At 42.6% G+C, this 27,142-nt stretch overlaps 1 protein-coding gene across 1 annotated transcript in view; it reads left to right on the top strand.

Moving 5' to 3' along the window:
* PTPRT (protein tyrosine phosphatase receptor type T) overlaps nt 1-27,142 on the top strand; it is a 725,977-nt gene that overhangs the window by 566,867 nt on the left and 131,968 nt on the right. Inside the window, exon 12 of the mRNA XM_077831843.1 lies at nt 20,002-20,275. Within this exon, the coding sequence (XP_077687969.1) occupies nt 20,002-20,275 (274 nt within the window). The remainder of the gene's footprint in view (nt 1-20,001; nt 20,276-27,142) is intronic.

Consider the following 27,142-nt stretch of genomic DNA (forward strand, 5'->3'; position numbering starts at 1 on the left):
TTACAAATACCCTCACCTATTTGCATTCTGAAGTTAACCTTGGGAAGAGATTGATGATACAGTGGCACTGGTTATTGACCTTACCGTATCCCCTCCAGGTGTATTTGCAGAGTTGGAGTAACCATACGTAGAATCATGTACTGGGAAGCTGGGTCTTTAGCGTTGCCTCGCCAAGGTTAGCAGGGCTTCAGGCCTTCCATAACTAGTAAAAGTGTAGTTGTAGAAAAGGTCTTTCTATATATTATGATTTGTAAATAATGCTAGAAATACCGCAAGGACCCTGTGACAAAGCTCTGTCCTTGCCTCCGTGGGTCCCGCGTTTCCTGGTGGATTTTGCTAGCCTCAGAGGCTCACTGTGACCCTCCACATAACCCTTCTCTCTCTAGAGACAAGGGTCACAGTCTACTGAGCCATTTTCATCATAAGCCAGCAAGGGAGATGAGGAGAAGTTATCCTTCTGCACAGTCTCTGTTGTCTCCCAGTCTCAGTGATTAATCAGGGGGCAAAGGTGGGGGGGAAGCCCAGGCCCACCCTCTACTCCAGGCTCCAGCCCAGGGACCCTAATAGTATCAGCTATGGTAGCTGACCTTTTAGAAACATGACATGTACAATTCCCTGGGCTACTTCCCCCACAGCAGCGCTCACTTCCTCAAGCTCCACTTCACCCTTACCTCAGGGCCTCCTTCCTTGTGCCTGATATGGTGTGTATTACTCAGTCTCTCCAACAGCACAACTTCCTCCCACAGCTCCTGAAATTCACACCCACCTGACTAACTGGGAGGCTTTTAACTAGTTTCAGCCAGCTCCTGATTGGCTTCAGGTGTCCCAATCAACCTAGCATTCTCCCTGCCTTCTGGAAAGTTCTTAATTGGCCCCAGGTGTCTTAATTGACCTGGAGCAGCTGCCATTTCACTTATCCTGGTACCAGGGATTTGTTTAGCCTGGAGCTAATATATCTATCTCCCACTACTTTTCTATAGCCATCTGGCCTTGCCCCGTCACAACCCTTAAAACTCGTCTATGTCCTTGTTCAGCATCTGGACCCAACTAGATTCCTCATGCCTTTATGTTATAATCTCAGCCACTGCTCCCAATCCACCAGCTGAGGTCATCATAGATTCTGACCCCAACAGCAGAGTGAGGTCAGACTGCAGTGAGGCTCGGCTTATACTCCTGGTCTGCTGTTTTAGGCAAACTGGATTCTGCTCACAAAGGTATTTGTAGGCAGGGAACCACACTCATGCCCTTGTACTGGAGCTGTGGCTTTGCAGACTACGTTTCCAGGAGTCCCTGAGAAGGAGGAAACGTGCATTGGTGAGATGGGCATTGTTGGAATGGGGTGTGAGTGTGAGTGCATGCATGCAGATGGCATATTGCCTTTTAAAAAGTGTGGTCTTTAAATGAATTTCATGCTGATGAAAGGTGTCAGCACAGAAGTCTAAAGTTTTCTATTTAGCCTTTACTGATGGCAGTAAGACAAGCTTCTCTAATTCCCCCACTGCATCATATTCTGGAGAAATTCCATTTAGCTCATTCTCCATGTCTACTTAGTCCTTGCCACGGTTGCCTAAGATGTGAGTTAGTGCTGCGTGTGATGGTGGCTTTTGTGATATTTGTCCACAAAGAACTGAGCTAAACCTACCAAAGCACTTATCTAAGCCACCCTACATCCATTAGCTTCCCCTCTCCTCTTGTAACTGCCTTTGATCTGGAGCTCTCATATGCCTGTCATTATACTACTGAAAATAGACTCTGGGATTAAAATTTCAAAAATGCCAAAGTCCCATTTTCTCAAGTGAAAAAGATTTGAGTTATGACAGCGAGTCCCTCCCAGGGGTGAAAGTAAGTTAAAGGACTTACCAGTATGCTGGAGTCCTGAGCAGGGGCATGGCCTCAACCAGAAGAGGCAGGGCCTTAAATCCCCGAGTCCTTTAAATCCCCGCCTGAGCCCTGCTGCCCGAGCCCTGGGGTAGCAGCGGCCGGGCTCCGTCGAGAATTTAAAGGGACCCGGGGCTCCAGCTGCCGCTACTGCCCCGGCCCTTTAAATCCCCTCCGGAGCCCCGCCACCACTACCCTCGGGCTTTGGCAGCAGGGCTCTGGCGGGGATTTAAAGGGCCGGGGCGGTAGCAGTGGCTGGAGCTCCGGGGCCCTTTAAATCCCCGCCGGAGCCCCACCGCCGCTACCCCAGGGCTTTAAATTCCCGTCTGGGAAAGCCAATCCAGGTACGGTGCACCGGCTCTTTCCGGTACACCGTAACAGGGCATACCGGCTTACTTTCACCTCTGGTCCTTCCTGAGCTGGGAAACAGGCCAGCAGACTACACTACCCCTAGGAGTTGGAGGGTCCTTCCACCTTTTTTTCTTATTTGAACCTCTGCTGAGTAAAGCTGAGTCAATAACTCTTACTGAATAATCTAGCTTACATATTTAGAATTTCTACTGGTGAATTTTCCAGGAGCAGCCTATGAATATCTGGATTTCATTCTCTCCTTGTAATTATTCCTAGGAACAATTCTACGTCTTTGAAATGTCCAAAAGAAGTTTCTTACAAGAGTTGGATGTTTGAAAGTCAAGCGGGGTTGTTAACTTTTGGCTGGAGGCATAGATCACTTAATGGTATTTCCCTTCCATGACTGGGGAACTTGAAATCCTCTCTCAGGCCATATTCCTCTTTCCCTCCATGCTACTCTGTCTTTTCTTTGATTTTGGGAGGACCATAACTCCCCATCACTACTTTTCTAATACTTTCTCTTTCCAACCATTATTTTCTCTCCTTTTCTCAATCCACTCTCTTCTCTCTATCTCACAGGCTCTTGAGAACAGAGGTCTTCAGGTGCTGGTTGGCAAGTGTTGGTGTTATGATCTTGTTCTGGTAGCTGCTCCCTTTCTCTGTTGTTTTTGTCACTGGCGTTCTTTTTCATATACCTGTGTTTCTAACGCACCGTATGTATTTCTGTTTTCATGGAACACTGTTTGCAAGCCTGATCAGCTTGATTCTGGCATGGAGGAAGAATAAAATGAATAAACAAAGAGGTATAAAGCTATGAGCTTTACTGGGGTTCTTTTTTTTGTCCCAGTTGGTGGTTTTGGTGCATACAACATGGCAGCTGCACAGCGAACTGTGCTATTCAGCTCACTGCCTTGAGACTTCTTAATGGATTTTTATTGGCTATACGTGAACTTGTCTGTCCTTTATGTTGATAATGAATTCATTAATTTCATGCAAAAGGTTACAATTTATTGTTCTTAAAATGACAGAGCGCTTGCATGGCATAAACACATTACACCTCTTGTAAATGCTTGAAAATAAATAAGAGAATCAAAGATAATTGACACAGCAAAAAGGATCTGATGTTTAAATCATGCTCCTAGTAGTCGTGATGGCTCAGTTGTGGTACAGCAATAGGCACAGTATAAATGCCTGGTCTTACGGAGTTCTGGTTGGCTTTTTGTAAGTTATTATTCAAACACAGAGTGTATGCATCACATGACTTGGGGATGGGATGGAGGGGAAACAGTTATCATACTAGATCTATTAGCTTTATATTATCTAATAATGAATAAACATTATCAATTTTGTCTGTATTAATTAACATCTTCCATAATACACCTTACGGCATGTATTCTGAACTCACCTGAGCTGGGATTCTCCTACATGATGTTCTGTTTAATTTAGGAAGAGTTTGAGGGTAAACTAACAGGAGGTGTTTTCTGCTAAACACAGGCAAGATTTGTTTGTTTGCTTTTTCTTTAATATTTTTGTTATTAGCACTGGGGAAAAGTGTCAGCTGCAGAGACTGATGTCATCTTTGTAACACCAGAAAAGATACAGCACAGGCGGAAGCATTGCAAGCTTCCCTGAGCCATCCCATTAATGTGCCTTAAACCTGACGAGTAGAGCTGCAAGCCTTGGTCATATGCTCCTATCTCTGCCATTGTCATAATGGGGCTGTTTTTTAAAATAATACCGGATGATTTTATCACCAGTAATAAGATATGTAATTATCAGAATAATTAAATGCCATGCTTCAGGGCACAAGGCGATCACTGTAAGGGTCAGGAAGAAATATTTAATCCTTTGTGTATATATAGGCTTGGCAGAACTTGATTTTTATTTTATATCAGTTGGATGGATAATACTGATGTTTATTTTTAATCAGTTTAATTATTTTTCTATTCAATTTTTCACAGTTGTGCAAAATTATGGATTGTAACCTTTTTTTCTTGAGTTAAATGTTCACAATGGTGGGGAATTTTGGGGGACAGACAATGATTTATTTAATGACAATAGACATGATTCAAAAAGGTAAGGATAGATAATAATGAAAACACAAATTGTCAACATCACATGTCAAAATATACAAAGTAAATATCCTTAAATCAAATTCTGATAAGTTCACAAGCAGCATTTTTCTTAATTTGCCTATCTGTAAATTGTGATTGTTATCAATAGAAATATTTCTCATTGGCTTGTGTGAGAATAGTGAAATCAACATTTAGCAAATAAATCTAATGATCCCAAGTCTACACGTACAGTATTGCATAATTTAGTAGGTTCATTGTGGGGTGTTTAACTTCCTCGGAAGCATTACATTTTGGCAACAGAAAGGCTGGATACTGGGTGTGATGGATCAAAACTCTGATCTGGTACAACAAATAATTTTTTTCTTACAGCATTTGCATACTCTTCATCTGAGTACATTGTCCCTTAACAAGTCATATAACTGCCTTAGCCTATTTACTAGTCTTCATAAATATAACTGCTTTGACACTGCATGACCTGTTGTACCATACCATCTCTTCCATAGGGAGCTTTGAATGTGGTTAGAAAATCAGAGGGGGAAGTAAAGAATTTTTACATATGTATATGTAGAAAGATAGATAGATATTACAATATTTTAACAATTAAATCCGTGGTTCTCAACCAGGAGTACATGTACCCCTGAGGCTATGCGGAAGTCTTCCAGGGGGTACATCAACTCATCTAGATATTTGCCTAGTTTTACAACAGGCTACATAAAAACAACAAATGAAGTCAGTATAAATTAAAATTTCATACAGACAATGCTGTATATACTGCTGTATATACTCTACGCTGAAATGTAAGTACAATATTTATATTCCAATTGTAAGCTAGTAGTTTTTGAGTGAGATGTAACTTGGGGGTATGCAAGACAAATCACTCCCAGTATTCTGGGAAGGTTGAGAGCCACTGAATTAAATCACACAGAAGTGATCTTATATGTCAAAATCTGTTTTATTAAATGCACATTGAAGCTTTGTTAGCCCAGGGTTTTGTAGTATTTTTTATAAAGGCTGGAGAACGATATGAGGTGAGTTTTTGGCATAAATCTTTCATGTTGCCCAGGTGAGCTGTCAGGTTAAATTCCAGCAATCAAAAGGTTAATGGAGTCTGAACTTTAAGATGAGAATCACAGATTGGTGGTCATTTTCTCATGTTCAGTTGTCAATTGGTTAAAACAAGGAGGGTATAATAAAAAGAACTACAACTGCCAATTTGAGAAGCTTCTCTTTAAAAGCAGTTTCTACAGTTGTTTCATGATTCCTAGCTCAAACAAACTCTCCATTATCCCAAACGGGGCTAATTGTGAGCTGCACAACCTCGGTTAAAATTTCACATCAATGACAAGTGAAATAATTGTGATGCTCTCAAGCCTGGAGGCAAAGCTCATTGCAAACAATAGAAGGATCCCATTGTCTATTGTGGTCCTTTAGCCCTTGACGGATGTTTCCATCTCAGAAATGGTACATAGGTTTGGTGCAGCTGGCAGATTCTGCTTTGAATCAAGAGACAGGGCTACAACTAGGGATGGGGTGTGGGCTTTATTCTGAGCTACCTTGAATTCCTCTGACCCCAGGCAGGTGGAAGTAGACACTGTGATAACAGCAGGTGCCCCCTTGATATTTGTTAATAGCACACAAATGCAAATGAAAGGGAAGATGAGTAAGCTCTGCTCTGCTCTGTTGTAGATTTTAAAATTTCAGGACTTAATTATGCCACAGGTCTATAAATTACAGAAACACGTTAATGCTCCCCTGATTAAAATTATAGAGGGCCTAATTGAAAAAGCATAAACACAATTGAAGAATTCCTAATTCTAGATTGCTTTGAGATGTTAATTTCCTCCACAATGAATGTGTAATTTTTTGGAACCAGAAGAAAGGGGCTGTTCTACCGGCACATGGCTGGAGGTAGAATGAGGGGATTATCATAAACACACTCAAACAATACAAAAGGAAGCCTCGGCAGCCATGACACCATTTCAGATGCCTGTCCTCCCACTGCAGCACATCTTGAGAGCAAAGGGGAGGGTTGGCAGAAAGATGACGAAGGAGAAAGGGCTGATTTAATTAAAAGGAGATATGGTGCCAGTGAGAAAGTAAGGAGGGGAGAAGAGAGGGCAATGCGCAGAGGGTGCAAGCACAGAAGGCAATATCATGAGTGCTGAAGAAAGAGAACAAAAGGTAATGGATGGTTGGGGAGGGCCACTGGATCAGCCAGGAATGAAGCTGGGTGTGACTTCCCGCAGTGTCAGCCAGCACACATTGCTGAGCAGCTGGAAAAGTTGATATTGGTGCAAGAGGCTGTTTCCTTCAAAAGGGTGAATATTATATCCTGAGTCCTCTCCCTTGTTCCAAAATATGCTGGGCATGGAGGAGCCACGATCGAGCACTGGGAGCCTAGTACGGCTTCCTGATTTTGATGTTCCCCTAGCCTTGGTGCATGTTAGACCAGACCACAAATGCCTACATGCCAGTTAAGAATTGACAGAGTGCAGGCATGCACTCTCCTGCCTCCAGCACGCCTTCTCTGACCCCGGACACACCCACTCCTGCCAGACTGTAGAATAGTTGTTGTGTAGGAGCCAACTACACCAACTGAGAGCTCCCCTACTGCAGGGGAATTCATAGCTGGCCAGCTGGAGCGGGACAGCGTGGTAATTTTGCACTGTCTGGACAGTGCAAAGTGGCTCGATCGGGGTAGGTAATCTATAGCTTGTTGTTCTCAGCACTCCTAGCCCCCGCACATCCTGGGAGAAAGTGACTGGGATCAGGAAGCCTATAGGATATTTTATCATGGCCTGCCAGGGGATTATGCAATTACAGGGCTTTGACGTCATCTGCCCGCTCCTGGTCCAGTTACCAAATGGTGAGAGTCCATATCTCCTTTATACCTTTGTCCTTTTCAGTAACGTGGCTTATGCTGAGCGGTGTCGATAGAGGGGCCTGGAATTCAGTGGGCTGTGGAGACAGAACTTCTGCCCCTCCCACAGGTGGTCCCTGCAGCTCAGTTTTGAAGCATGTTGATGGGACAGTTGTGGACAGTAGCTTACAATATATCTGGCCATGATGTACCCGTTCTGAGGGTAGAAACCTTCATTGTATTATGTTATCAATCTCATGCTCTTCTCGGGCATTAAATTAATTAAACTCTTGTAAAACAGTAAATGCTTTTTCATGCAGCTCCAACTCTGTACAGTGAAGAGGGGAAGGAGGAGTGGGAGTTCTTAAATACAGACCAGATTCTCTGCTGGTATAAACCTGCATAGCTTAACTGAAGCCAACAGAGCTACTCCAGTTTACGCTGGCTGAGGATACGGCCATATGTATCCATACCCCTGCCAATCCCACTGCTTTTATGAAGAGGATTGAAGAGCTTAGGTGGAGCAGTCCCCGAATGGTGTCCCCTCTCTCAGAATACAACCAGAGCCCCTTCTTCTCCTTGCTTAAAGAACAACATGGCTCCTCTTGTCCTTGAAACTTACTTCTTGTCTTGAAAGAAACCACTGAACATGCCAACGAGACCACAGTCAGTGACACCTGCCTAATGCTAAGTGACATTAACAATTTTTCTTTGCTTTTGTTTTTTATTTGTTTTTGCAGATTAAACAGATGGCAGGTGGTTCAGGAGGGAAAACACACCTCTGAAGCCACTAACATTAGCTCCTGTCATAGTGAAAGCCATATCTGTCTGCAGTCATTATCTTTAATCTGCCATCTTAGAACAACATTGAACTGGAGAGAGAGGGACCAAACTATTCCACTGGGGAATATCAGCTATTATATCTAATTTGTGTTGCAAGCCAGGTCAGGCTTATGAATATGGCTAAGACAAGGGAGTGTACAATTTTGAAATGCCTTCTGTTGGTTTTCTTTCCAGGCAGATTAGATACAGACGAGTAAGCAATTTAAATAATGATGCATATATAATCCAAGTAACATAAATATGTTCATAGCTTCCTGCTCAGTCTTCCACCCAGGTTCCTTTCTGGAACCAGCTGATCTTTTCTGGATTTAGATTTTTCTTTGCAGTCCACAGATATTACCCTAGTTACAAGGTCTTCCAAATGCTATTTGGAAATGTTCCAGTTGTAAAGTTCTGGCTATAACTATCCACCCTGGTGAGAGCTCAATCACCAGCTATTGTAAAAATTAGTGATGAGTAAAACACAAGAGATTTGGAGGAATGGTTTAAGAACCCAAATACATGAATGTTTGTTCAGACCCTCAGAGTCTGCCAAACGACACAGAGAATGCCATGAAGAGGGGGATGCTTTCCTTGTGAGGTTTCCCATGCTTTTTGCTTCCATTTGGGATGGGGATGCAGCCTTTCCCACTTTGGGTCACTAGTTCCACTGCCTGTCCTCACTGGAACTTGAGGGTGCCAATTTGTTGTAGCTCTCACAAGAGAAAGAAAAAAGGGAGAATCTGAACTTCCTTAAATCACAAAAAATGTTCAGGGTTTGAGATTTAGCTTTAGCTTCGTATCCCTTTTTTTTTTTTTTTTAATCCGAACTCATCTCTGAAAACAGTGGAACAATAAAATAGCCCTTAAAAGCAACAAACCATGTCAGGAAGTGAAGCTCGATCAAATGCACACACTTCGTGGAACAATTTTGAAGGTCATTGACCCTGCTGCTCATGATGCACATGAGGCATCTATCTGCTACATTTATGTATGATTACTCACATAATGCAGTTAATGGAGTTTGGAGGAAAACACCAGTTGGCTGTTGCTTGTGTAGAGAGACAATTTAAGAAAGAGACCAAGCCCTGGCATGTTTTAACTGTGATATTGGGCAAATTCTGCCATAAGTAGCTACTGCTAGTTATTTTGCCAGGGTTCTAAGGAGAGTTGTCTTCAGAGCGGTGTGGTGGATGAGCAACACATAGGAAGATGGTTCCGGGTGGATTTTGTGGAAGTCACCGTTGTGCTCTGGAACGTCTCCAGAACGCTTGTCTCCCCCTACCCGTGAAAGACCCTGCAGTCATCATCTGCCCTCCCTTCATCTCCTTGTGGAATATACCATTGGATAATGTCAAGAAGAAGTTGCACAGTCCTACTATATCCCAGCATTTACTTGCTGGTTTTATTGTTAGTGAGTATTGCTCGGTGTACTCAGTATAGAAGACTCCCAGCTGCATTAGATAGGCAGTTTTCTCTGGTAGTTGGGGCCGAGGATACTGGGTTCCTTTTTCAAGTTCCATCAGTGATATACTGTATGATCTTAGGTAAATCACTCATTGTAACTTTCCTGTGCCTGACTTTACCCATCCATAAAATGGGGATAATACCTACTGTGCCTGACAGGGGTGTGAGGATTAATTAATGCGTGTTCTCTTCTATTTGGTTCTCATACTGTACTCATGACCTTGGTATGCGAACACCTTGAGATCACTGATGAAGGGTAAATTATCATTTTTATTGTAAACAAAGAACAGCTAGTTTTTAACAACTTTCTGCATTTTAGAGATACAAGGTGGTGAGATAATATCTTTTATTGGAGCAACTTGTGTTGGTGAAAGAGACAAGGTTTCAAGCTTACACAGAGCTCTTCTTTAGGTCTGGGAAAGGTACTCCGAGTGTCACCGCTAAATACAAGGGTGGAACAGATAAGGAGTTAACACAATGATACTCAGACCTCAGTGGTTCAGGAGCCAAATTAGTAATCAACATTATCCAAAAAAGCCACAGTCATGTGAATTCATTGTTTCATTTACTCTAATCTAACCTAAATTATTCTTACAGCAGAATGACTGACCAAATATTCTGCAATTGGTTAATATACTAAATGCATCCCAACTGGTTAATAATTTAGATTGATTAATAATTAAATCACACAGTGTTTTAATATAACGTGCTGCAAAGAGCTGCAAGAGACACAATGAACAGTTACTTGGGGCTCCGAGTATCACTGAGTTTATATGTTGCAAGAGACCATTCAAGATGAAGTGGACAGTTAACACCTAGTTATAGGAAAAAGGTGGGTCAGTGGCTTACAAATTGTAGTAATGAGCCATAAATCCAGTGTCTTTATTAAGTCAGTGGTTTTTGATGTCTAGCAAAGTTATGAATTTAAGTTCCCAAGCTCGTCTTTTCAAAGTGTTGTGGAGGTTTCCATTAAGGATGGGGACTGAAAGGTCAGATATCTAAGTCTTCTGCTTGGGCAAAATGTTTCCTTTTACACCCCCTGGCCCTACACCACCCCCTGTAATGACCTGCTGCCACAGTCTGTACTTTGGTGCCAAAGGCAAATTAATGCTGCTGTATTTTTCACATGGAAATATTTTCTGTGGGTAAACTTTACTAGAACACAATATATACTCTATGGCTTTATCCAAAACCCATCATGTAATCTATAGGAGTCTTTCCATTGATTTTAATGGGCTGAAAATCAGGTCTTAAATCACCAAAGATATCATCAGGGCAGGATGCTAGCACCCAGCATCCACCTCCCAGGAGGGTTGTGAAGTTTAATTTATTAATATATGTACATCTACCTGAGATCCTTGCATTAAAGGTACTCTAGAAGGGCAACATATTATGGGTCAAATTTTAAAATATATGAAACTACTACCCTTTAGAAAAAAGAAAAGGAGTACTTGTGGCACCTTAGAGACTAACAAGGTGCCACAAGTACTCCTTTTCTTTTTGCGGATACAGACTAACACGGCTGCTACTCTGAATACTACCCTTTAGAGACATAAATGACACCTCCACAATGTGCAGGCATATTTTGTATCCATAAACTGACTGCAAGTGGAAATCTGAATGCTTGAGCCTCTAGCTATCGGATTATAGATATAGCTAGAGAAGCAAGTACTTGGGAGTTGCACCCACAGTTTCATTGTAGGTTTACATTTTGCAGATGCGATTTATGCTCAGAAAATTGAGTTCTTGCTTCCGGCTTTTTGACTCTTATGCATTTAATTCATGTAGGTTTTTAACTGAAAAATGCTAACCTTTCTATAGGTTTATTAGCCATCCTATAAAATGTATTATTATTCTGTTAAGTTGGATGGGATGGTTAAAAAGCACACTGTAGGATGGATTTAATTTGTTATTGAAATCTGTAGGATTTTAGAATAATTTCTATAAACCCCTGCCACATTCTTACAGAATCCAGTTAGTTTCATCACCATTACATTCCATCAGACTTTCCATACGGGAAAAATTAACACCTATGTATTAAGTTGTTAATGGCTATGCGATGAAATTTCCATTGCCTGGATTCCATTGCATGTCCCTAACCTTTGTTTTAGTACAAGGCTGCCACAAGGTTTGCTTTTTGCGGGCTCAGTTATTTATTTTCCCCCCTCCCCTGTGCCAGAACCCAGGATTTTGGGTGTGCTTTAGAAAACCAAAATAAACATTCAGGGCAGAATTTTCAAATGCTGGGGCCTTAATCTCCTGTCCAAATCAATATTTAATCAGAAAATAGGCATGTATATGTTCAAATGCCAGGCTAAGTATTTACATGCAAGTTTGGACATCACATAAAAGCCACCATATTTTGAAAGTTGGGCCACAGTGTCAGAGTAAAAAAGGCTCAACCAAATTTAATGTCAGGAGTTAAATGGAAAACAAAGCATCAATAATAAGATTTGTGCAAGCTAATACATAAATAGCTACTGCCTACACACCTTGATTTCTCTGTCAGACTGCAGCAGGGGCTTTTTTTTTTTTTTTTTTTTGGCTACTGTAGCTACTGCAGAGTTTGGAATCTGAGCTGACATATTTAAGCAGTAGCAGGGCAAAATGATCGGAAGGTACAGTTCTCTGGTGGGCAGGCTTGTTATTGATGACCTATGTTCCATGTCTTTCTATGGCCACTTTAACTACACTTTACCATGTGAAACCAACAGTAGATGTTAAATCATTTCACCGTGCTTCCTGTAGATACCTATGAGCAAAGCATAAGTTCTAAGCATACCACAAAACAAAATGCCTTTTCAGTTTCCTTAACCTTAAGAAGAAAAGGAGGACTTGTGGCACCTGAGAGACTAACCAATTTATTTGAGCATAAGCTTTCGTGAGCTACAGCTCACTTCATCGGATGCATTCAGTCATATATAAATAAATAAATTGGTTAGTCTCTCAGGTGCCACAAGTCCTCCTTTTATAGAATCATAGAATATCAGGGTTGGAAGGGACCTCAGGAGGTCATCTAGTCCAACCCCCTGCTCAAAGCAGGACCAATCCCCAATTAAATCATCCCAGCCAGGGCTTTGTCAAGCCTGACCTTAAAAACTTCCAAGGAAGGAGATTCTACCACCTCCCTAGGTAACGCATTCCAGTGTTTCACCACCCTCCTAGTGAAAAAGTTTTTCCTAATATCCAACCTAAACCTCCCCCACTGCAACTTGAGACCATTACTCCTTGTCCTGTCCTCTTCTACCACTGAGAATAGTCTAGAACCATCCTCTCTGGAACCACCTTTCAGGTAGTTGAAAGCAGCTATCAAATCCCCCCTCATTCTTCTCTTCTGCAGACTAAACAATCCCAGTTCCCTCAGCCTCTCCTCATAAGTCATGTGTTCCAGACCCCTAATCATTTTTGTTGCCCTTCGCTGGACTCTCTCCAATTTATCCACATCCATCTTGTAGTGTGGGGCCCAAAACTGGACACAGTACTCCAGATGAGGCCTCACCAATGTTGAATAGAGGGGGACGATCACGTCCCTCGATCTGCTCGCTATGCCCCGACTTATACATCCCAAAATGCCATTGGCCTTCTTGACATCAAGGGCACACTGCTGACTCATATCCAGCTTCTCGTCCACTGTCACCCCTAGGTCCTTTTCCGCAGAACTGCTGCTTAGCCATTCGGTCCCTAGTCTGTAGCTGTGCATTGGGTTCTTCCATCCTAAGTGCAGGACCCTGCACTTATCCTTATTGAACCTCATCAGATTTCTTTTGGCCCAATCCTCCAATTTGTCTAGGTCCCTCTGTATCCTATCCCTGCCCTCCAGCATATCTACCACTCCTCCCAGTTTAGTATCATCTGCAAATTTGCTGAGAGTGCAATCCACACCATCCTCCAGATCATTTATGAAGATATTGAACAAAACCGGCCCCAGGACCGACCCCTGGGGCACTCCACTTGACACCGGCTGCCAACTAGACATGGAGCCATTGATCACTACCCATTGAGCCCGACAATCTAGCCAACTTTCTACCCACCTTATAGTGCATTCATCCAGCCCATACTTCTTTAACTTGCTGACAAGAATACTGTGGGAGACCGTGTCAAAAGCTTTGCTAAAGTCAAGAAACAATACATCCACTGCTTTCACTTCATCCACAGAACCAGTAATCTCATCATAGAAGGCGATTAGATTAGTCAGGCATGACCTTCCCTTGGTGAATCCATGCTGACTGTTCCTGATCACTTTCCTCTCATGTAAGTGCTTCAGGATTGATTCTTTGAGGACCTGCTCCATGATTTTTCTGGGGACTGAGGTGAGGCTGACTGGCCTGTAGTTCCCAGGATCCTCCTTCTTCCCTTTTTTAAAGATTGGCACTACATTAGCCTTTTTCCAGTCATCCGGGACTTCCCCTGTTCACCACGAGTTTTCAAAGATAATGGCCAATGGCTCTGCAATCACAGCCGCCAATTCCAGGTTTAGGTTGGATATTCCAATTTTTGCAAATAGAGACTAACATGGCTGCTACTCTGAAACTTAACCTTAAGGAAACCTTAAGAGTAAGGTTCACAAAAAGTTTGTATATTTCAAACAAAAGGACAGAGTTTAGTTCCTGGCCCTTTGTGTGCAATCTCATGAATATTTGATGCCTTCCCCACAAAAGCAGCTCTTCTGTGAGTGCTACTGCTGCTTCAGTGCTACCAGCTGGATGAGTCTTTCATTTCTGATAGCATTCCCAGGAGTACCATACTTGTGATGTCCACAGAATGGATACAGCAAGGATGAAGGCAATGCAAGCTTCCCGCATGGGCATTTTCAGTTGGCCCTAATGATGCCACTGTCCATTAGTACCTGATGAAATTTGGGGATGGGGAGAAGGAGTGTAGTGATGTGGTGATCTGTCTACTGTGAGATGACTGACACTATCATCCTCTTTCTCCTAGCCCACTAAACAGCTGTTTGGATGGTAATGACTTCTGCATACTGGTAATTTGGACCACAGCTAGAGGTGAAAGTTTCCAGATTCTCTTGCCAATTCTGGGTTCATTCTATCCATCCCATAATAATAATAATAATTAATAATAAAAAACCCAAGTGAAGTCAGGACTGCAGAATCGGCTATGTCTACGGCAAGCTTTCTTGTCGTGTCCCCTATGGGGAAAAATGTTGTTAGGGATAGAATAGAATAGAATACCAGGATTGGAAGGGACCTCAGGAGGTCATCTAGTCCAACCCCCTGCTCAAAGCAGGTAATAAACACATTTGTATTATTTAAGGAAAAGTAGATACTAAAATGTTGCTTGTTCTAAACATTAGTAAGTCAGGCAAGGGCATCAGTGTAGGGTCAGGAAGGAATAACTCTCTGTGATGGGTATACAAACCCTAAGCTGGAGAGCAAGGTGTTAAGGAGCAGCCCTGGGCCCAGGTGGCCCCATCCTGTTGCATCTGCAAGGCTTGCACATGCTGGAGATGGAGTTTAAAAAGAGAAGCAGACATGCTCATAGGAGGCAGTCAGTGGAAGGGAGCAACCTCGGCTCTGAGCTCTGGGGAAGTGCTGCCTAGGAGTTCTCGCTGCCTGAGACCTGACAGCACAGACCTGATGAAGCCTGCGAAGGAGAGACTGGTGTCTGATTGTGAAGGTCAGAAACTTTATTTGTGATTCTTTAATTTATCCCGTGGGGGAAAAGGCGACTTAGGTAGGAAGTGATCCAGAGAAGCAGCTGCTTAGCGCCCTAAGGTGCAGAATTTAGCTGCCCAGCATCAGGCCCTGGATAGGAGCCTGCTGGAGAGGGTGGCCTGGCTCCCCTATTAGCTCCAAAAGACGTGACAGCAATATGCGGCTTTACCTTGGTGGAGAGTCCAGCTGGGGAAGACTGTGATTGTTAAGGGGCCCAGACCTGAAACTTGCTGCCCCCTGGTGTTGGCCACTTGATGGTTACCAGGTGCATTCTGGGGATTTTTACCTTTCAGGGAAGCAATGAGAGCCAGGACATCGGAGTGGATGGCCGAATGGTCTGATGCAGTATGGCAGGTGTTCTGTGACAGCTATTTCCCTTCACCCGATGCCCATCAAAATCTGTCAAAGCCAGACTCAAGCCCATGCAAATGGCTACCTTTCTGGACAGCTGCTTCCCCAGCTCATCTCCCCAGTTGTTCTGCATACAGTGTGAAAGGAAAGCTAGAGCAGGGAAAGAAGCTTGCCAGAGTCCAGAGATCTCACTGTAGTGGGGAAACAAGGCTGTGATTTGGAATGATGATCATCCATTCTCATGCTTGCACATCGACTGGAGAACAGTGTTTAAAAGATTACCTTGTAGATGATGATAAGAGCACATTTTCTCCCTCTGCACACAGTGTTTATATTGTGGCGACCATAATGGCTGGTGCTTTTATCGGTGATTTAGAACAGAGCTGTCAAAAACTTTAAATCGCTTCTATTAAAGTAAAGTAATGTGATTTTATCTGTATAAAACCTGTAAAATTTATCAAGGAATCCAATTTTGCCCCCCCCCCCTTTTTTTTTTAAATGAAAGACCTTGCAGTGACACAGCAGAGCAATTTCTCCGCTGAAAAAGTCAGACCCTTGACTAATGTGCCATATCTGACAAGCCTCAGAGAGCTCGTTTTGGAGAGCAGAGCTTTTTCGGTATTTGGAAGACCATGTTTTCTCATTGCTTGTTGGGCTCATGAAGCTGCCTGGTGGGTGAGAATTGGTTGCTATATGGACAGTGTTGGTTGATACTGACGGAGAGCAAAAACTATGGTGTGTGTTACTGTCCACCTGGTAACCTGACTAAGAGCCAGTAAATTACCTGGGAGAGATTTCCTTATGGACTCCTCACCTTCCTTCCCTGTAGTCTGCTTTCTAAGAGAAACACTCCTTCCTTCCTTATCCTGTAGTCTTCATACAGTATGTGAACTTGTGAGATCTGACAAGCTGCAAACGGTTGGCCCTGCTCAGTCCTTGGACGGGGGGACCTCCAAGGAATAATCTGATGCTGCAGTGTTTTTTGTGAGTCAGCAGGGGCAGCTCTTTCCATGAGTCAGTTCTGCAATAGTGCATTACTTAGGGCATGGCTACACGAGAAACTTCAAAGCGCTGTCACAGGAGTGCTCCCATGGCAGCGCTTTGAAGTGCGAGTGTGGTCGCGCACGAGCGCTGGGAGAGAGCTCTCCCAGTGCTCCTGGTCATCCACCTCCATGAGGGGATTAGCTCCGAGCACTGGGAGCCTGGCTCCCTGCGTGTGGAGCCTGTTTACACGAGCGCTTTAAAGCGCTCAGGCTTGCTGCACTCGGGGGGGGGGTGATTTTTCACACCCCTGAGCCAGCAAGTTAGAGCGCTATAAAAAGTAAGTGTAGCCAAGCCCTTAGTTCTTGTACAACACTTTCTGTCAGTAGACCTCCAAGCCCTTCACAAAGCAAGTCAGGTTTATCACCTGCATTTTACAGGTGGGTAAACTGAGGCAAGAGAGAAGCAATGTTACTTTCCCAAGGTCACCCAGGAGGCCAGTGGCAGAGCCAGGAATAGAATCCAAGAAATAAGTCTCCCAAGTGCCAGTCCTTTGCTTTCTCGGCTAGGCCACACTCCTTGCTGTGGACCAGTGCCTCGCCACAGAGCTGGCAGGGCACTGTGCAGCTTGGAGGTGTCATCTACATCTCCTGAGTGAAGCGAAGTGGCATAATTGTGTGCTTGAATTGTGGTATAAATCTGGATGTGCTGACCAGATTCCAGTGTGGGTGGTTACATAGTCAACCTAAAATTCTTACAGCAGTTTCATTTGGATACAGGATACCTATTTACGCCCTCTCATTCTGTACCAGCAGTGATTGCATTTGAGTGGTAGTTGAAGTGATTTGCAAAGTGCCTTTGAATCATTGGGGATTAAAGGTGCTGCAGTGAACCTACTGGCTCATTACTTTCCACTCACTCCAAAAGGTAGGGAGAGGACTGAGCCAGTAGATAGAGCTAGCTAGTGCTCTAGAAATAGCTGTGTAGACAGCTCTTTGAAGTGGCAGCTCAGGCCCTGAAGTCTAGGGTGGGGGATTGGCTTCAGAGCCTGAGCCGCTACTTCAAAACATTTTCTACACAACTATTTTTAGATAGGTAGCACAAGCCCTGCCGGCCTGGGTGTCTCGAGATGGGCTAAGAGGCTTGCTGCTGTGGGCTGTGTAGATGCATTCTCAGAGGCTAGAGGGAATCGAGCTCTGTGGAAAGCCAGAGGCTATGTATGAGCAGGAGCAGCAGGCTGGGAGCTGGCTGTGGAAAGAAGACCAGGCAACACACAGTCTGATAGCGAGGCAAGGCAGGAGCCTGCTTCTGACAGGGGATCAGCAGGCATGAGGCACATGACAATGGCACGGGGCATAAGGACAACGCAGAGGAGTTCCACCATGGTCTTGGATAAAATAAATAGGGGGTGGCTGGGACAGAAGTTTGGTCTGCAGGCTGGGACATGCTTTGCCTCCAGGATGGGGTGGACTGAAGGGAGTTTAAGACACTAACCCGTGGAGCCCCGTAGCACACAGGTACCTTTATATCCCACTACTGGACTCTGCCACCATGGTCTGGTTAGGAACTATTGAGTCGATCTCTTATTGTAAATGTTCAAGCTATTGTGCATCCTTTATGTGTCACCCTTTATTTCTGCTCTTTGTAGGGGAATTATCCTGTATTGCTCATTCAGAATGGGAGTGTGTTGATGGGTTCTTGGAGTATGTCTGGCATGTGGCTCTGAGCAGAGATGACAGCACCTGCCAATACTGGGGGAGGGAGGCAGAGTGAGGGCAGCGGCTTCAGCAGATGTTACTGAGCATGCTCAGTTGTTTGAACATGCTCAGTACAAGTCAAGCAGCAAAGCTGACCCTTTGTGACCCCTTCCCCCCCTTTCTCCCCCCACACACACACGTTGCCTCTGAGTTGCTGTGCACCTGGAGTGCTACTGAACACTGGGTTGGTGTACCACAGCATTCACACTGATAACTGCAGTGCTATATACATGTATCATTCATATTGTCTGTGATCATCTCCTACCAAGTCCATCATTCTGAGCCTTTTCCATAGCTTGTCAGCATTTGTCTGACTGCTTTCTTTCCCGTGGGAGTGTGCTAGAGAGCCCCAGAAATTAGTTGGTGATTAATCCAGATGTGCAGGTTAGCTGTTTGGTCTCTCTGGCCTGCTTTAGTTGCCCGCCCATGTGTCCTGTGGAAGTGCTGATGAGATGTTGGTGTGTTAAAAGTTTTTCAGACCAATCTTTCTGCGACAATAAGCCTCTGAAAGCCACTAGAACGATGCACTCCTGGCTGTTTCCAATCTTTGCATCGATCTCTCCTAACTAGACAAAGAACTAGCCTCATGTAGACAGGTGAGGACAGCATATGTGAATACCCTGAAAAAAAGTGAAATGACTGCACTGGTATCTCTTTCTTTGTCAAATGGGTGAGTAGTGTTAAGCAGTCAGGATGCCTGTCACAATTGTAGCAGTGCTGAACTTAAGACTTTGTTAACTGTTTGTGACAGAAAACAAAGTCAAGCGTATCTGGATGCTGTGCAACCCTACTTGGGTTTACAAAATTGTGCTAGAAGCATCAGGAATTGCTACAAGGTATCACTGAGATCAAGAGCTTAATGGGATACAAATTGGGATTAAACTTTTATATAGATAGAAAGAATATCCAGAATTGCTTTAATTTTCAAACAAAGTGTTGGAAGGGACAGAAACCCACGTGCTTCAATGCGGATGCCAATTTTAGCTATAGGGGTGGTTAGGACGAGACTCTCCATGGAGGAATTAATGTGAGAGCCTTTCTCCTATTGTTTCAGTAGTTCTGCTCCAGGAGAGAACCCAAAAGAGCAGAGGTAGCAGCAAGTATATAATACGCACAAGTACATATTATGCCAAACTATGAATCTGTTATTTTATTCAAACTAGTTCATACAGCCTTAGCATAAATTGTTTCAAAAGCCATTCATCATCACCACTTTCAACCACCATTTCATTTGGTGCATGGTGGGATGAAAGCCATGGGTACCTCCTTACAGTACAATTTTATCTTGTGAATTCCCTTAATGCATCTCTCTACCTTCGTTACTGGAGCCTGTTTCTGTAATTACTGCAATTCATTGTTCATAGTAATTTCACCATATACATGTAACATTTCGTGAGATAATGTTACACATTTGTGGCACTTTTTGTCCTAAAAGAATCCCAGAGTGCTTTACGAACAGCATACGTAAAACTGAAATCTGTTCTCATTTTCACCAGGCCATATCTGGAGTAAATCCACTAAATTCAGTGGAATTACTGCAGACTAAATGATCAGAATCTGGTCCACAGAGCACCAGTGGAATGCAGCCATTAGTGAGGAGAAGGGCCTATATACTGCATAACTGTGAAGGGGGCCCCAGTGAATGGTATTTGTTTTCAGTGCTAAATTTTCCTGTCTCACTATTTCTTTAGCTTTGCCTTTTTTCTTTCCTTGTTGGTGAGCTTCTTGTTATTCTAACCTTGTCTTATCTCTCTCTTTCTCCCTCCCCACCTTCGTCTCCCTCCTAGTGTCTATCAGCTTGTTGTCAAGGAAGAGAGGCTGCAGAAAGCACGGAGGGCTGCAGACGTCATTGAGTGCTTCTCTGTTCCAGTGAGCTACAAGAATGCTTCCAGCCTTGACTCACCCCATTACTTTGCGGCCGAGCTGAAGCCCGTCAATCTGCCCGTCACGCAGCCCTTTACGGTGGGCGACAACAAGACCTACAATGGCTATTGGAATGCTCCACTCTCACCACTGAAAAGCTACAGCATCTACTTCCAGGCTCTCAGCAAAGCGAACGGAGTAAGTGCAGTAAGAACTGAGACTGGATTTGTGCACATATGGCCACCTCCATCCCTCCACCTCCTAAAAATGCACACTTTTTTTTCTTAGAAAGCCTGAGGAAAATTAAACAGTTCACTACTAGTGCTCTGCTTTGGCCTCTGGTGCATTGTTCCTTTGAAAACTGCAGGAGAACATTATGTTGTACATGGTGCGTCTGGCGTTACCAGAGATGTGTTTTACTGAAATACCCCGAACAAAGGGGGCTGGTTATATTTTACTGCAATTTGCTCCTTTCCCTGATTCATTCTTTTCCTTTTAGTTGCACTAACTCCAGGGAAGGGGCTTATAGGACAGACCTACTACTTCCAGATAATCTTCACTTCCAAATTTGTCATTACTGGGGGAGAAATTATGAAACAAGAGAAATGCAAAAAGCGATGAAGAAGGATTAGCCTCTAGTCTTGAATCTGGCTATATCCTAGTTCAGCAGTTACAGCTGGGATTTTCAGCTGAAGCGAAATTTAAGAGGTGCCTCTCTCTTTCAATGGGAAATGTGTGTCTTACTCCCCTGCAGCCTTTTGAAAAGCCCATCCTATATGGCTAGAACTATTTATCCTGTGTTGGGGAAAGAGGTTGAGAATGGAGACAACACAGGTACAAAACATTCCTTGCTATTTCCAGCTGCCAAGTACTACCCTTGCCATGCTGAAATATTATTGATATCATAGGAACACGAGATGGAAAAGGCCATCTAGTTTATCTTCCAGCTTATTAGCATTTTTACTGCATTCAGCCATTGTCCAATGTATTCTTAGTACTTTTACCAGCGCTCTCTGTTCAGTCCTCTTTTCCATTAATAAATTCATGCAAGTTTTTCCTATGAAAGAGCAAGACAATACTGTATCCCAAACCGTATTGCAAAGGTAAACTACCTACTTAGGCTTTAGGCGCCACTTTAAGTATCCATACAGTATCTGCCCTGTGACACGGAAAACACACCCACAGTCACACAAAGTGTTGGGCTTGATTTAATAGACTAGCAAGGCTAATGAGCATTTATTACGTTCCAGTTTTACTGCCAGCATTTATCACCATTCCTGTTGCAAGGTATCTGCAGCATCACTTATGAGCAGCAAAATTCTTTAATGTGATGTTTCCTCGCCTTGGCTTTCTCACCAGCTGATATCTTCTCCTTCCAGCATTATTCATGTAATTCAGCATTAGATTTGCCTTTATAAAGAAAAGAGTAAAATATATGTACATGTTTGTCTGTGTCTAGTTAGTTACCCCTTGCATGATAGTTGATTGCTTGTGAATGGGTCCCCAGGGAAGGAAAAGCTTTATTTGCTCAAGTACAAACTAATATGCCATAAATAGATAATATGAATGTAAATGTAGGCTTCACCTGGCGTGCTGGATTAATACAGCAGTGTATGGTTTGTGGTTTTTTCTGAAACGCTGCAGCTGGAAGGCTTCATATGCTCCGTGTACTCTGAGTTTACAAGCTAGTGCAGGGACATGAGGGGTCTGACTTGACTGTACAGTATTAATGCATGTCACTGTGTCACCAGTATTATTCTGCACCTTTTAGTTACAGGCAGAAATATATGGGCTGCAGGTGGTACTTACTCACTTAATGAATTTGGACTTTTAGGTCCAAATATTCAAAAGGTCTTTCTTCAAATACATGTAGGACCATTCTGCATGTGTAAAATACATTTGCATGCACAACAAGTAATTTTGATGCAAATTCCCCTTGGAGCATGCAGTTAGTTGCCTCTTGCATGCATACATTTTATTGGCACAGCAGGTGTGTGTGTGTTTTCAGGGTGCAACTTAAGGGCTGAGCGTAGAAAAAAGTGCCCAATAAGTATAAAGTGTAATAGGCTGCCCTCTGCTGTGTGCAGCTCCAAAAGCAGAATTTGGATTTTCAGGTGAATATGCATATTCTTCCTTGTTTCAGGACAAAGTAATTTGGGCCAGTTTTTCAAACATTTGGCCTGTGTTTTGCAGACACCATTTTTCAAACACCAGTAATTACAGGTTCACTGTTGTTCCCAGAACTGTTTGCAGGCATGATTTGTTGTTTACAGTTTTTAGTACCCAAATGCATCCACAAATCAAGCAGTTCTTTGACTAAGATGTTAACAGAGCCTGCAAATAATTGTGGGTGAAAAATTACAGCCTCAGTTATTTAGGCCTGCAAAATTTCAGATGCAATAACAAAAATGTCCCATTTAAGGCAGGGCAAAAATTTGGCCATATGTCACACCTGGATGTGTAAACCTCCCAGTGGGGTATTTGCCACTCATGTCAAACCAAGGTGTTCTATAACTCCATTAATCACTCACAATTTTGAAATGACAAAACATCTTTCCGTACCTGGAACCTTGAATGAGAAATCACCTTTGCTTACTGAACCAAACCATCTCCCTCTGGAAACTCAGTAGGAGTTTAATTTGAAGAAACTTTCTGAATAGAGTCAAAAAGCAGCTTTAGCACAGGGGGGTGGCAATAGAATGGCATTGTTTCAGCTTCTCACTACGTGGCGAGCTGTGCTCAGTCAAAGTTCTTGTCTGCTCTGTTACTATTAGCCATGATTGTTATGTTGAAAAGAACATAATTAACAGCTGGATACAAAACAAGTGTGGCAAATTGCAGCAAAATCAGATCATGAGTTTTCCTGCCTTCTGTTGTGTAATGCTGTATTTGTTTTTATAGAGTTTGAATAAGATCGCCGTTGTTCATTGAATTCCTTTCTCTGGACTGTCACAGGAGATTTGGTCTATGTGATGCTGCTACCAGACAAGGGTGTCAATAGAACACGTGTGAAACAGAATAGACTTTGGCTTTGTTGTACCAAACACCTGCTTCCAAACTGTGTGAATTTCCCTCTAAGTGATTGTCAAAAGCAAGATGTTGAACTGAAATGTGTTGAAGAGCTTTAAGTTTAAAAAAAAAAAACAAGCTAGGCTTTTGTGTTTATGGGAGTGTGAGCGCGAGAAGTTCAATTAACGACTGTTTGTTCCACGGAAATGGTAGCATACATGATATGACACAAGGAGCTGTGGGCAATAAAAAGGAAACTCACGTGGTTGGATCAAGCAGAGCGGCTTCTTTAACACATCGTGTAGAGCCTTCCTCTGAAGATCAGAGTTTTATTTTCACCTCTGGCTTCAGTGTGTCATTCAGGTAGTTAATTGTTACGTACTGCGTAACATTGTGCCACTGGCTTCGAAGCATGTTCCTTTTTCTCTATGAAGCATGAGGGAATTTGCCACATGAAGCCGTTCTTTATCTAGCCAGATCATCTGTTCTCACCCTTGAGAAGACACAGGACCTTTCAGTGTTACCTCTGTCAAAAGGCGAGGCCAGTGCAAGTGGGCAATATTGTGCTATTGTGACTCTGGTCTGTCTCCCCACTAACTCTTTCACAGAAGGGAACTGCTTTGTCGGAGTTGTTGCTGACTGTCTCCAGCATCCAAAGGTGGAGACTTTCCTGGCTGCAATCAATCCTGCCTGACAAGTTTTTATCCAGCATAGAAACTAGGTCTTCTTAGAATGATTTCATGCAGTCGCTGGTTTTACATAGAGTTCAATATTCTGGGCCATTCTTCCTGTGAATAGGAGGCTTCATAACTCAATCACAGATAATACAGGAGACAATGTTGGCTTGTTACTGCAACCTGGTGGTCCAACAAGTGAGTGATGTTTTTAGGTCATGAGTGTGAAAAGTAGCACCTCAGCAATCAATGGGAATATTATTTTTGAAGGAATGATGGACTCCTCAGAGTTTCTTATTGATTTTTTTTTTTGCCTCTAATGATTTGTACTACATGCATGTTCATGCAATTCTTAATGCTGGATTTCCAGCTACTGACAGTTCTGATCACAGTATAACATGTTTTTTACTCCTCTTGGAAGATTTTGGGGGTGCAGGCAGAGCTGCCAGCGCTTAATGTGAGAGTAAATCCATAAAAGGCTAATGAACTACTTAAGTCCGATTTTGAGAACTGAAGTGGTATCTAGGCCTGAAGTGACTCCTCTTCTCAGGGGTTAATTTCAACTTTAAAAAGCTCTACATGCCGTAAATAAATAATTCCGTTGGCAATATTACTGTATAAAAGGCTTTTCACAACTTGGAATAGTTGTGTGAAAAATGACACGACCCTACTCCAACATATGCCTGTGGGATTTTCAGTACATATTTGTGTCTAATCATGTTTGCTGCTTGCAAACGTTGTGCCAACCTTGCCCTGGAATATTAGGGTGAGTGCTGGTCAGCCCTGCAGTACAGAGAATGTTTTGCAGCCTTGGTAGTCCCTTGTTTTCACACATGGATAACGTTCTGAAATATTTGGGGCTGAATCTTTCCTTGGTAGCTTTTTGCCTGAGGATTTTTTTATTTATTTATTTAGGTTGAGCAAGATGCCTTAATCTGTGTTCGAGTTATGGGAGAGTGGGAGAAAATACATTTTTCCAATTGTAAATAACAATAGTAAAATAAAATTCCAAGTACTCTTTTATTTACGTTACACCAAAATAGCTGAAGTTAGAAAGCTGCAATCTGGGGTGGACCTAATCCTCCTTGAGGACTAGAACTTTGCCTGGGTTGGTGAGGGGAATTAAAAATCAATGCTCTGACCTTCCAAAGACTTGTGCACATGGTTAATTTTACACACAAGTGTTTCAGTTGGCTTCAATTACAGGTTAAAGTTAAGCACATGTGTAAATCTTTCCAAGATCAGGGCATAAACTGTAAGGATTTGAAAGTCAATTCTCAACCTGCTCAGTTTGTACCTACTAGTGTTTTAGTAGTCTAAGGAAGCTCCACCCATTTCCCCCTCTACCTTTCTTGACAGGCCCAAGGGCAGCTGCTCTCAGGCTGCTGATAGGGCATTCTACATGAGAGAGATGGTAAATGCCTTATAGATCCAGAGCAAAAACTCATAATATTAAAAGGATGGAAAATATGAGGTTGTCGGGGGCAGGGGGGGTACCCTAGTCAAAGCTGTTTGAAGAGGTCTCCTTATTTTTTACTGCATCTGTAGTCTGTCTATTCTCAGGTGTTAGTTTTTCCTTTTTAAATAAGTTTTTGTCTCTTACTGTTGCAGATAAAACTGCCAAATTAAATACATATGTTGTGTCCTGGTGCCCTTTTCTGCAGAATTGTCCCCATCCAAACAGGAGCAGCCAACGGAGGCAGAACTTGCCTCTTCATCACCCAGTGCACTTCAGTGAGGCGTGAACTTGAAAACCTAAATGGAATCATTTAAAAGTGCATAGTATTAAGCCAAGCCAATTCTCTTTATCTTTAAAGGGGGGGTGGGGGGAGGAGAGACAGAAAAAGAAAAATGATAAAGCCAAGAAGTTCAGAACAATGTAAACTTAATCCAGTTGCACATATGTGCTATAGTATTTTCTTCTCCTTGGTTTTCTGGTTAAAATATGTGTACCTTAATACATCACTGCTTGCATTATAAAATGTCTAAAGTAAAATAAACAGCCAAATTAATCCTGCTGTTGGAACCTCAGTTTTGGCACCTCCTGAGTTTATGACTAATTTTCCAATCATAATCTTTTCACATTTAAAATAATAAAACTGTACTCTACATATAATACATAGGATCTTGCATGTGGAGATCACTAAGATCTTTACAAGCATTGATTAAGTTTCACAGCACTTCTGTGAGTCTGGAAAGTAGAACTTAACTCCAGTTATCTCAGCAGCTCAAAGAATTGTATCCAGATTTCAGAAAACTGAAATTTTAGAAGATGGTTGTCATTTTTCTGAAATGCTTAAATTTTTTCTGATGTTTCTATTTTGTGATTTTGTGTGTGTGTGCATGCGTATGTCCCCTGAGCTTTCTGGATACCTGGGGTTTACCTCTATCTATTCCCATTTTACTGGTGTGTAAACTGAGGGACAGAGTTCTAGAACTATCTGTGGTCACATACATAATTTGGCTGACTAAGTTATAGAGCTGATCAGAATTTCTTTTATTAAACAAGGAAAAAATAACTTTTTGTTGGAAAAAACATTTTGGGGGTTTTGGCAGGAAAGTTTTTGACAAACTCTCAATTCTTGATGGGTAACAGACACTTTTCAGAAAGAAATAGTTTTCTTGAAAATCCAATTTTCTGTCAGAAAGCAACCTGGATGGAAATTTTTTGACCTGTCCTAATCAGGAATACGACCAGACCTTCCACTTCGACCATTAAATCCCTGAGACTGTCTGTGGGTTGTCCTCCCTGGCTGCAGATGCACTTGGTTCCTTGAATGAAGTATTTTGGAGTGTAGTTCCGAAGTCCAGATGTCTTATTTCTGTAGTGATTGCCCTTGCTTTTGGCACTACCAAAGCGTTGTCTTTTAATAAGTGCAATTTGTCTGTATTAAATATAGCAATTAGCAGATGTAAATGCAAACAGAATACACTGTATCCTGTCTTCTTAAATTACGCTGTGCAAGGGATATGCACATGCTCAGATGAGATCAGTTTCGGCATCATTAACAAGCTTTCCTTTTTGGTTTCTCACCTATTCTTCTTCTTAACGTTGATTAATTTTTCCAGCTGGCTGTTGTACTTGATAGCAAACAAGGAGCTACAGAAACATACGAAAACATTTTCCAAGACCAAATTTGGGACTTTGTATATTAAAGTGTCTTGCTAATTGTGGACTGCCACACTGCTACTTTGATATCCATGTCTACACTCCGTCAATGACTTTTCCAGTCCCATTTGCTCAACTTATAAGTCACAACAAGATTTCATTTTTTATTGTGCCCATTGTTGCAGGCTGAAGCTAGTCTCTGAAAATAAAGCTGTGTTCATTCTACTTCATATTTCATCGCTGACCATAAAGATTCTGGAATTGCTCAGTAGT

Source organism: Eretmochelys imbricata, chromosome 13 (assembly GCF_965152235.1).
Source record: "Eretmochelys imbricata isolate rEreImb1 chromosome 13, rEreImb1.hap1, whole genome shotgun sequence".
NCBI lineage: Eukaryota > Metazoa > Chordata > Testudines > Cheloniidae > Eretmochelys > Eretmochelys imbricata.